At 37.3% G+C, this 12,411-nt stretch overlaps 1 protein-coding gene across 1 annotated transcript; it reads right to left on the reverse strand.

Moving 5' to 3' along the window:
- Positions 1 to 3,713: 3,713 nt before the first annotated feature.
- Cpr47Ef (Cuticular protein 47Ef) lies at positions 3,714 to 9,300 on the reverse strand. Its single transcript, XM_065512855.1, has 5 exons — positions 9,211 to 9,300; positions 6,295 to 7,042; positions 6,067 to 6,234; positions 5,527 to 6,015; positions 3,714 to 5,472 (listed from the first exon to the last, which is right to left on the reverse strand). The coding sequence occupies exons 1-5, from the start codon at positions 9,298 to 9,300 to the stop codon at positions 3,734 to 3,736; spliced, it is 3,234 nt and encodes a 1,077-aa protein (XP_065368927.1). The 3' UTR covers positions 3,714 to 3,733.
- Positions 9,301 to 12,411: the final 3,111 nt, after the last annotated feature.

Here is a 12,411-nt window from a genome sequence, read left to right on the forward strand (position 1 = left end):
AGAGCAGATCTACCACCCCGCTAAGATGAGTGACAGTTTACCATAATGGCTCTCTTGCTGAAGAGCAAATAGTTTTAATTTTAGTTATAAGATTTAAATACTTATTGTAAGGTCAAAATAGACAGATTCAATAAATCAATAAAACGTTAAAAAAAAAAAAAAAAAAAAAAAAATACGCGTCTTTAGGTGTGTTGAAACACCACAAGGAGTGAAAATTTCCAAAAAAAGGACGCCATTACTTTTTACGTTATTTTATTTACGCAAAAACCTTCTGAAAAATTAAATCAAAAAATCTAATGTACATATACTGAGATATCATTGGATAAAAGACGAAATGCGCAAGATAGGATTTGATTTTAGACCTATGGTTTCTTGGGGAGAATTTCATAGAATTTTCCGTAGATTGCGTTTCTGCTATACGATTTTTCGTGAAAAAAATCGACCCACCCTAATAAACATATTTTTAGTTTTTATATAAAAAATCAATTTTTTTTTTCAGAAATATGAGTGATCACAGATCGAGCTCCTTTTCTTGATTAAACGCTTATTGGCCAAGTCTTTAACGAATTTAGCTATTGTGAGTTTTTATATTAACAAATCGATTTTTGGCCAGAGATCACAGATCGAGCTCGTTTTCTTGATTAAACATTTATTGACCATGTTATTAGCGAATTTAGAAATTTTGAGTTTTTATATACAAAATCGTTTTTTGTCATAAATATAAGTGATCACAGATCGAGCTCCTTTTCTTGATTAAACGCTTATTGGCCAAGTTATTAGCGAATTTAGATATTTCGAGTTTTAATATAAAAAATCGTTTTTTATTCAGAAATATGTGTGATCACAAATCGATTTTAAATTTAAATTAGTTTTTTAAAAATAAAAAAAATATAAAAAAAAGTTAACACGTCTAGGATTCGAACTATCGATGTCAATCTTGTAGTCCACTGTTCTACCCACAACACCACTGCGTAGCTATCTGATTCTGTGTAAATTATTTTTAAATATAAATCGAACTTTTTTTACAAAATCTCAAATGAAAGCTTAGGTCCATTCCTTTAAGAACTTTTTAGTCTCTTATTGGGATGCGAGTGGTTTATCTATAAAAATAAATATTTTGTAACTCACGAGATACAATTTTTGTGTTAAAACATTTATTTTGATACTATCCCACTCGCATCCCACTGAAAGACCAAATTAAAAAAGGGCCCTTTTTAAAAAAAGTTAGATTTTGCAAAAAAATGTGAAAAATTGCATATTTTGAGTTAGAAACATTTGATAGGTATCCCACTCGCATCCCACTAAGCGACTAAATAGGTCTTCAAGGAAAATATCGGAGGTTCTCTTGAGCAAAAAAAAAAAATTAAAAAGAGGGCCCATTTTGAAAAAAAGTCAACAATGTTTTTGATTTTGCAAAAAAGTAAAAAATTGCATTTTTGAGTTACAAAACATTTTTTTTATAGATATCGAACTCGCATCCCACCAAATAGGTCCTCAAGGAAAATATCTAAGCTTTATTTTCAGAAAAAAGGTCCCTTTTTGAAAAAAAGTTAAAAAAGTTTTTGATTTTGGAAAAAAAATATTAAAAATTTTGTATGTTGTTTTTAAATATTTTTTTCGAAAGATTGAAGAAAAAGCTATCTGAACTATTTGGGACACATTATGCTGAGAACAATAGGTAATAAGTTACATGGATAAGAAAAATCACATGTTTGACCAAAATGTTAAATTTTGACCCCCTCTAACTGCGAGAGTTCTTGACCGATCTTGTTGAAAAATTGAGTCGGAATTACCAACCAATAGAACTAACCATTTCTTATATACAATTCACTTAAGAATGAAAAATTATTTTAAATCTGATATCTACCGGACAACCCATAGAATTGATACAAAGCACATACATATATCGACAGTTGTTTCTGAATAAAGGCCCGAGATATTTATCCTCACTGATAATTTAATGATGACTGGCAAGTACATAAATTGCCTTAAATATTTATAAAATTACCTTAGTAGTAACATTTTTGGAATTTGCGGGTACTTCTCTGCACGCAATCAATCAAGTAGAATCAATATGATTCCATTTTGAAAGGCCTCATAAACTCAATGAGACTCTAATTCAATACAATATGTATTAGTGATATGTCCAACAATTTCACATAATATGTTTCCAGATATAGATAGAATCTTTAGTATACCTACATATATGTTCGTACATACATCTATATTAGAAAATGGGCATTCACAGAGAAGGTGAAAGTTCTCTGAGATAAAATACTTCGGTTTGTATTTAATTTTAACCCGGATATGCCGATTGCTTGAGCTTGATCATTTTAAAAGTACTTTTATATTATTTTGGAAGGAAATGAGAAATAAAAAACTGTGCAATTAGAGTTTTTTAAAAATTTATTAAAAAAAGTATTTTTTTAAGTCGTCCTATATGTAGGACATTGGGGTCACAACAACAAAACTAAAGCGCAATAATGAAACATTCATGCATATAACAATCAAGCTAATCTTCATAAATATAAATTCCAAAAAATATACACCCTCCTAACCATGAAAGAAATTTTAAAGATAATTTTTGTTAAAGTCGACTTTATTTTAAAATAGAACTTTTGTTTTTATTTGAAAACAGCTTCAAAACTTTTTCCACATATACATTCAAATAATTGAAAATATTTTTCAATGAATGTAAATAAAAAGAAGAAATTTCAAAAAATTATAAAAACAAATTGTACATAAAAGTTCAAAACAAAAAGCTTTTTTTTTTTAAATAATAAAACAACATTTTAAATTATATTTGAAATTTGTTTTATGGTACGAAATTTAAAATAATAGTCAACTTTATGGACTTAAAATCGATTTTAAGGCTTTCGTAGTTAGGCTGATAGTATTTATTGTAAATGTACAAAATTTTACTTTCCGTACAAACGAGATATGTCCATAATGACTGAATATGGGCATTATGAAAATATCACAAATTAAAAATTCAATAACTCAAAAATAGTATCAAAAAATAATGCGATCACACAATCTCCCATAAGGTATTGGTGAGTACTAAGTATGTGAACAAAAAAAATGGTATTTTGATAAACGTGACGTATCCTGTAAACAACAACTACATGTAGTACAGTCGGCATATCTGGGTTAAATATCCCTATCTCAAAAAATAGTAAAGCCTTTATGATTTTTTTAATTTCTTGAAATATTAAAACAATGCTAACATACTTTTAGTATCATTATTCAAAATTAACAAAAAATTCTATTAAAAAAAATATTTTTTTTTTATTAATATTATCTTCTTTTAGTTAATTCCCGTTATGTTTTAAATAAGTACAAACTTAATTATATTTACAAAGAATTTGGCAAATGCTGTTTCAATTTCAACATAAATTCAAATTTCTTACAAAATTTTGTAGGTCACTCACTAGCCATATTCAAATATATATTTTTAATTACGATTAAATAAAGAAATAATAAAGAAAAGTTAAATAACAAAAATACTTATTATACTAAGAGCCATTTTGTTTATAGCGAGAAGGTTTTGTTTTTTTAAAGTGTCTAAAAGATGTGTAACTTATAAATAGATCCTGTCAGACGTTGATGTAATATTAAGTGTAGGGGTTTTCTTGAATTTATTAGCATGTTAAGAGAAAAGAGGAAATACTTAAATGCTACGAGTATTTGTGGCAGATATCGTTGCATGTAAATTTTGCTTATGGAAATAAATTTAATAATTGTAGCCAGTTTGAGGATTAAAGTCGCCACTTGCATGACCGCCGCCAGGTTGACCAGGTGGAGGCGGAACGTACGATGTGCCAGGACCACCAGCACCTGCACCTCCTCGGCCACCCGCTCCACCAGCTCCTGTACCACCACCAAATCCACCTGCACCTCCTTTACCACCGGCACCACCAAAACCACCGGTGCCTCCTTTACCGGCACCGCCTCCACCACCAGTTCCTGCTCCACCACCATAACCACCAGCACCACCTCTACCTCCTGCGCCGCCGGCACCACCTCCAGCACCAGAACCTCCACCAAATCCACCGGCTCCTCCTTTGCCGGCACCTCCACCAAAACCTCCAGCGCCACCAGCACCTCCACCAAAACCACCGGCACCTGCTCCACCACCAAAGCCTCCAGCTCCTCCTTTGCCGGCTCCACCACCAAAACCTCCAGCACCTCCTTTGCCGGCATCTCCAGCTCCACCGGCACCTGCTCCACCACCAAAACCACCAGCACCTCCACCAAAACCTCCAGCTCCACCGGCACCTGCTCCACCACCAAAACCACCAGCACCTCCTTTGCCGGCACCACCTCCAGCACCACCAGCGCCAGCTCCTCCACCATAACCTCCAGCTCCTCCTTTGCCGGCACCACCACCAAAACCTCCAGCACCACCAGCGCCAGCTCCACCACCAAAACCTCCAGCTCCTCCTTTGCCGGCACCACCTCCAAAACCTCCAGCACCACCAGCGCCAGCTCCACCACCATAACCTCCAGCTCCTCCTTTGCCGGTACCACCACCAAAACCTCCAGCACCACCAGCGCCAGCTCCACCACCAAAACCACCAGCACCTCCTTTGCCGGCACCACCTCCAAAACCTCCAGCACCACCAGCGCCAGCTCCACCAAAACCTCCAGCACCTCCTTTGCCGGCACCTCCACCAAAACCACCACCGGCACCTGTTCCACCAGCACCTCCGGCGCCAGAACCTCCGCCAAAGCCGCCAGCTCCTCCTTTGCCGGCACCACCACCAAAACCTCCAGCACCACCAGCGCCAGCTCCTCCACCATAACCTCCAGCACCAGCTCCGCCTCTACCACCGGCTCCACCGCCCGCACCAGAGCCTCCACCAAATCCACCGGCTCCTCCTTTGCCGGCACCTCCACCAAATCCTCCAGCACCTCCTTTACCGGCACCTCCACCGAAGCCTCCACCACCACCGGCGCCAGCTCCACCACCATAACCACCACCCGTGCCTGCACCTCCTCCTCTACCACCAGCACCTCCTGCGCCTGCTCCTCCTCCAAAACCTCCAGCTCCACCGGCGCCAGATCCAGCACCTGTTCCAGCACCTCCGCCTCTACCACCGGCGCCTGCTCCTCCTCCAAAACCACCAGCACCTGTGCCACCACCACCGCCAGAACCTCCTCCTCTACCGCCAGCGCCTCCATAGCCACCAGCACCTGAGCCTCCACCGCCGGCACCAGCACCTCCTTTACCAGCGCCTCCACCAAAACCTCCAGCACCACCGGCGCCAGCTCCTCCACCATAACCACCACCAGCACCGCCTCCTCTACCACCGGCACCGCCTGCTCCACCACCAAAACCGCCAGCACCTCCTTTACCGGCTCCTCCAGCACCACCGGCGCCGGCTCCACCGCCATAACCACCACCAGCGCCAGCACCGCCTCCTCTACCACCGGCACCGCCTGCTCCACCACCAAAACCTCCAGCACCTCCTTTACCGGCACCTCCACCAAAACCTCCAACACCACCGGCGCCGGCTCCTCCACCAGCACCGCCTCCTCTACCACCGGCACCGCCTGCTCCTGAACCACCACCAGTGCCAGCTCCACCACCGAAACCTCCGCCGGTGCCTGTTCCACCACCAGCTCCAGCACCGCCTCCTCTACCTCCGCCAGCACCTGATCCTGCTCCGCCGGCACCGCCTCCATAGCCACCGGCACCACCTGAACCAGCACCACCACCAAATCCTCCGGCACCACCGGCTCCACCTCCTCTTCCACCGGCTCCGCCACCACCAAAACCGCCGGCGCCTCCTTTGCCAGCACCGCCTCCATAACCTCCACCACCACCAGCTCCACCGCCAGCTCCAGCACCGCCTCCTCTACCACCGGCACCACCACCTCCATAACCACCAGCACCTCCGGTACCAGTTCCACCTCCTCTACCACCAGCTCCACCTGCACCGGCGCCACCACCAAATCCACCAGCACCGCCGGCACCACCGCCAGCACCAGTTCCACCACCGGCTCCGCCTCCTCTACCACCAGCACCGGTACCACCACCAAATCCTCCAGCTCCTCCAGCACCACCGCCGAAGCCACCGCCAGCACCAGTTCCACCACCGGCTCCGCCTCCTCTACCACCAGCACCACCGGCACCACCACCGGCACCACCGCCGAAGCCACCTCCACCGCCAGCACCAGTGCCACCACCGTAACCACCGGCACCAGTACCACCTCCTGCACCACCAAAACCTTAATAAAATAGTATGTATATTAATTTAGAAGAATATTTAAATGTTTTTAAGAACTTACTACCAGGACCACCGCCGCCACCACGACCAGCTCCGCCACCAGCACCACCACCTGGTCCACCTATAAAGCCACCACCTGGAGCAGGTTGAATACCTTGTGCTGCCAGTGCTTTGGCAATTGCTTCTGGAATGGGAGGTGGCGTTGGCAATAAATCACCAGAAGGTTGGAAACCATTCTCATCAGCCGTATAAGCTACTTCAATTACTTGACCATCCGGCGCTGTATACGAGTATGTACCCATAACAGATGGTATTTCATTTTCGGAACCTTTATTTTTAACCGTGCCCTCTTCCTGGGCCTTAATGCCATTGCCAGTTTCATAGCTGAATCTGTAGTTGCCATCACCATCATTTTCATTTACAAATGAGAGTATGGGTATAACAGGACCAGCTGGAGCAGATGGTCCTGAAGGAGCTCCTGGTCTGGGGCCTGCACCACCGCCTTGAGGACCAAAGGGTCTGCCTTGACCACCAGCGCCAGTAAAGCCACCCAAACCATTATTTCCGCCACCACCAGTACCGCCTCCGCCTCCTCCACCACCGCCAAAACCACCTCCCGCACCAGTTCCGCCGCCTCCACCGCCACCAAAACCTCCCGGTCCACCTGGGCCACCCGGTCTTCCACCACCACCTCCTGGACCTTGTAAGCCAGGACCACCACCAGCCGTAGCAGCATTTGGCGGTGGTGGCAAATATTTATTGTCTAGCCGGGCAGCATGCGTTAATGTCAGCAGCGTTACCAGCAATGACTGCAAGAATACAATAGTGAAAAAAACAATGAGTTAAAAATTATGGTATTTGGAACATTGGACTACAACAGCTCTTGACAACAACTAAAAACAAAACATGTCTATAAATATTTCGGCAAATATATGTATTTTTTTCATTTACAACGTGATACACGTTTTTCATGCTGCCGGCATGAAATTTTTCGACACAACCTCCATCACTCATCTTAATGTGGCAGAAACCACACATACAAAAATTGATGTAAAGTTGTTTTTTTTTGTTTGTCAATTTTATACAAGTGCATGCAAATAAATGTACAGAATAGATAAAAATCTTAAAATAAAAGATTTGACTAAAATAGTAAATGTTTAAGCAAATTATTTAAATGCCAAACACTGGAGACTCTATGGCTGTCGAAAGTGCAGCAGATAAATTTGAGTTTCCAACAATTAAATAATTCATTGAGCAATTTATTCCAGTCCTGTCAAGTTTTTTTTTCTCAAATTAAAGTTACTAAAATATTTTGACAACGTTTAGCTTTAAAACTCATTACTTTTTGCCATGCGATCTTAAAAGTCATTTGATTATTTGAGATTTTTAAGGTTAAATTGATTAAAAATTATTGTATTTAAACAAAGAGTTTACTACTGTACAATCAAATGTGTTGAGTGCAATGATTTTGAAGATTGTTTATTTTTTGTTTAAAAGAATTTCAAAATATATAAAAATGGAGACTTGATGGACAATAATTGGGGAGATTCGAAAAGTGCATGAATCAATTGCTAGTTTAAAAAATCTTTTAATAAAACATTTTTAGATTCTTTATACAGATTTATAAATTAATTATTATTTTGTTGTATTAAGAAATGTTTGAACATCTCAAATTTTTGACTTGTTTGAATGTAACATGTACAAAATTAATCGAAATAAATATTCATTATTTTAATTGTTCAAACATTTTTTTTGTTCGAAATTTTAATAATAATTTCAATTCGGTTTATTTTTAATGCAAAATTAATGTAATTAACTGAATGCCAATAATAACAATTATTAAAAAATCTTATTAATTAACATGTCTCTCATCATAACCAAAATTAAAAATAAAATATGTATAAATTATTTGAACAAAAAAACACAAAAGTAGCATCATCATTATTTTATTTTCATTACTACAATGTGGTGTTTTTTTCTTCTAAGTTCATGCCCAAAAGTTCGATGTAAAACAATAAAAATTTTATTTTATAGATACAAAAATAAAAAAAAAACATTCTGGACAGAAAAAAGTGAAGGGAATTTCCGACACATCAAATACCAGCGCATGAAATGCACGTTTTAAGACTGGGTCATACATATAAGTACTATGTATTTTTGTATATAGAAACTGAAATTAACAACAGCAACGAGTATTACTGAATCATCGACTGCTTCATGTTCATTTATATACCAGATACTTTATGCGGCACTTTACTCTTAGCACAATTTTATCGCAACAACACCAGAAAAAATCTTTACAAGGTACTAAATGAGAAGTGTACTTAATGCAGACAAATAAAGAATAACAGAAAATGAATAATTTTTTAATTTAAAATGCATCTTCAAAAGGTGAGGCAAAGTAGAGAATTCTTTAGATCAATTGAAAATGAAGAGTAAGGCGAAGTAAGAAAAAGCTACAAACAATAAATTACATACTATAATCGGCGTGTCCTAGGTGGATGTCAATTGGCTCTACATATTGGTGTGTGACTTAAAAATGTGGGACTTTTTAAAATTTTAAGCTTTTATTTAGAAACGTTTGTTCAATATAAATTTGTACAAAGTATTGGACATTGTTAGCTATGACCTTTCCCCATCTTTCTGACAACATATGGATTCCGTGCCAAAAGAACTGCTCAAATTTTGAGAACAAAAACGAATCAAGTCAATTTCGGATACTCTGTTATGAAGTTAAGTATATCCCAGAGAGAGAAAGTTCGGCATCGATTGAACCAAATCTGGACTATAAAGCGGGTGAGGCAAAACTTCCCAACCACTTCTTTCTAAATAGTTCTTAACAGGTATTGCAACATGTGGACTAGCGTTGGCATGATGGAATATTACGGTTTCATGTCTGTCCGTTCGTTTTAGGTTCCCTTTGATGGTCAGGACAGATTTTAGCAGCCTTTTGGTACCACCAAATACTGAGTATTACCTTAGCACCATGGATATTTGGCTCTAGTGTCGATTCTGAAGGTTGGCCGGGATTCAGATACGATCTCTTACGCTTCAGGATTATCGTCATGATTCGGTGCAAAAAAATATTTTTTACAAAATTCTTTTAAGTTCTTTCAGCTTCAATTCGTGTGGTACCCAATTTCCCTGCATTTGGATGAATACTGCTGCTTGCAAACGTTTTGAAATTGCTGCTTGAGTAGCTCCCCATGATTTTTCAAGCTCTTGTTGAGTTTGACAACATTCTTCATGGAGTAATGTCTCCAATTCTTGGCCTTCAAACTTTATTTGGCTTCAGCGGTACTTTTTTAAATTAAAGAAGTAAAGCTAAACTTATTAAATCCTAATCTTATTAATTACACAATGCATGGTAATTCAAATATCTTATTATTTCCTGAAATCGTTCCTGTCACTTTTAATATTGGAAAATTCGAATCAAATATACACAAACACTACTCCCTCTATCCTCTCTCACATAACCTATTTTCCTAATTCCATCACAATGCATTGCATTAGTAGGGGTCGTCCCTGAGTGCTGGTCCAAGAAAAAAAATTAATTACTTCTGATGGCTACAATCAGTTTACTTAGAGACACTAAAGTTGCAATATATAAGTTTTTAAAAAATTATTAATATACAGAGAAAACAGATTCGTGTTAGCAACCGAATTTGTTGCCAATCCAATACCTTAGTGACCGAAGTTTACAGTTGTGGCTACAAAATTTTAAAAGGGGTAACAAAAGTTTGTTTTCTTTAACCGGAATTCTTCTTTGTCAACTGACTTTCTGTTGATTGAACCGAAAAATTCTATGTGTGCAACCGAATCATTCGATTGGCAACAAATTCGGTTGTTATCACGAATCTGTTTTCTTTGTGTATATAAAATCTGGGTCCTTATAAGACGATCTTTCTGTGGATAAGGTTTGTTTGGTATTGAAAATGGGCTATATCGATCCAACATGTACATAAATGAACTTTTGATATAATGATCTCAATTTGTAATATTTTTAATATTAACTAATTGTAAATTTTAGTAATTAATATATTTTGCCAACTCGCCTCAACAATGCCTTTTGCCGCTGAGGCAGGCAACTTATTGTAATGGATTAATTGAAAATAAATAAAATTTATAAAAAACAAGTAAGAGTGCTATATTCGGCTGTGCCGAATCTTATATACCCTTCACCAAATTATACTTCAAAATTTTAAATATTTTTAGGTAAACAAAATTTAATTTTTTTTCCAGTTGTTTTTTGAATTTTTTGAAAAAAAAATTTTTCGATTGTTATTTTAAAATTAAATTTTTATCTTTAAAAAATTTTTTTTTTAAATTTTAAAAAAAAAAATTTTTTATATTTAAAAAATTTTTTTTTTTTAAATTTAAAAATTTTTTTTGTTTTAAATTTTAAAAATTTTTTTTTTGTTTTTTCAATTTTTTTTTTTTTAAAAAAAAATTCGGGTTCAAAATTTTTTTTCCCGATTTTGACCCATTGTAGGTCCAACTTACTATGGTCTTATATACGTCGTTGCAAATGTCTTTGAAATATCTATCATTAGATATCCATATTGTCTATATTAATGTCTTAGTAATCCAGATATAGGTAAAAAATAGGTCAAAAATAGAGGTTGTCTTGGTTTTTTCCTCATATCTCAGCCATTTGTGGACCGATTTTGCTGATTTTAAATAGCAAAATTCTCGAAAGCATGTCTGACCGAATTATTGAAGATTTGGATACCGAAGATATCTGGGGTCTTCAGAAAACTGATTTCAACAGACAGACAGACAGACGGACAGACAGACAGACAGACAGACAGACAGACAGACGGACATGGCTTAATCGACTCCGCTATCTATAAGGATCCAGAATATATATACTTTATAGGGTCGGAAATGAAAAATGTAGAAATTACAAACGGAATGACAAACTTATATATACCCTTCTCACGAAGGTGAAGGGTATAATAAAAAAAGTTGGAACAGAACTTTAAATGAATAATCCTTTTTTTGATTTTAATTCGTTACGAATTAGCTAAATTTTGAATTAATTTTTTTCACAACAAAAAAGAATTGAATGAATTTTAAATCAATTCAATTCGCGAATCATTCACACAAAAAATGAATTGAATGAAATTTGAGTCAATTAGGCAGAAATGAATTTCAATTCATTTTCAATTCAAATGAATTTGTAAAAATGAGTTGTAATTCATTTTCAATTCAAATGAATCTGTAAAATGAACTGGAAATGAATTGCAATTCACTTTGACAAATTCATTTGAATTACAAACGAATTGCAATTCATTTGATTTTACTCAAATTTCATTCAATTAATTTTTTTGTGTGAAGGATTCGCGAATTAATTCAAAAAATAATGATTCATTTACAGCTCAGAGTTGGAGTCACCCAAGAAATGATAAATTGTACACATTTACTGCTTGTAAAATTTGATTATTTTCGAAAAGGAGTTCATAGCTAAAACCTTTTAAGAGGTTCAAAAGTAATAGGAAAGCTAGTGATTATGATGGTCTGATACTCACATGAATTTGTAATAATATTTGTGATAAATATTGTTACGAAAATGTATTTGATTTCAAATATAACGGTTTCTAACGGCTGGTTTAAAGTTGAATAAACCTTTCTATTTCTGGAAACTTCTAATTGTCTAAGTATTTCTAGTAGAAAAGTTCCTACGTACCTTAAATTGTTGTATTTGTCTCAATTACTCTGCATGCAAATTAATTGTTGATAATATTGTTTACAGGCCGATTAACAGCAGTTAACATAACTGTGGACATTATTAACATAGCTGTAAAACATACAACATTGAATAAAAGCTTTGAGCTTCATAGTAGAAATAGAACTTTCAAGAAGCATCGATAGAAGGAGCTAGAAAGTTCCGGATGGTAATGCAGTGTATATACGTTGGCCGTGAGAACATGTACTAGTCGGTCAAATTTGAAACATCGTTCAGTAAAGATAAATTGAAGTATCCGGTAAAAATGTAATAATATGATCCTAACACCAACAGTAATAATTGATTAAACGGGGTTAATTCGATTTTCGGATGTGGGCTTTATGTAATTAATAGACCGATGCTCAGATGTTGGAGAAATCGAAAGTAAGGCATGGTAAAGAATATCCAATATCTTAGTTATTTTTTTAGTTTTTTCTAATCATATAAACT

This window comes from Calliphora vicina, chromosome 5 (assembly GCF_958450345.1).
Source record: "Calliphora vicina chromosome 5, idCalVici1.1, whole genome shotgun sequence".
In the NCBI taxonomy this organism is placed as follows: Eukaryota; Metazoa; Arthropoda; class Insecta; order Diptera; family Calliphoridae; genus Calliphora; species Calliphora vicina.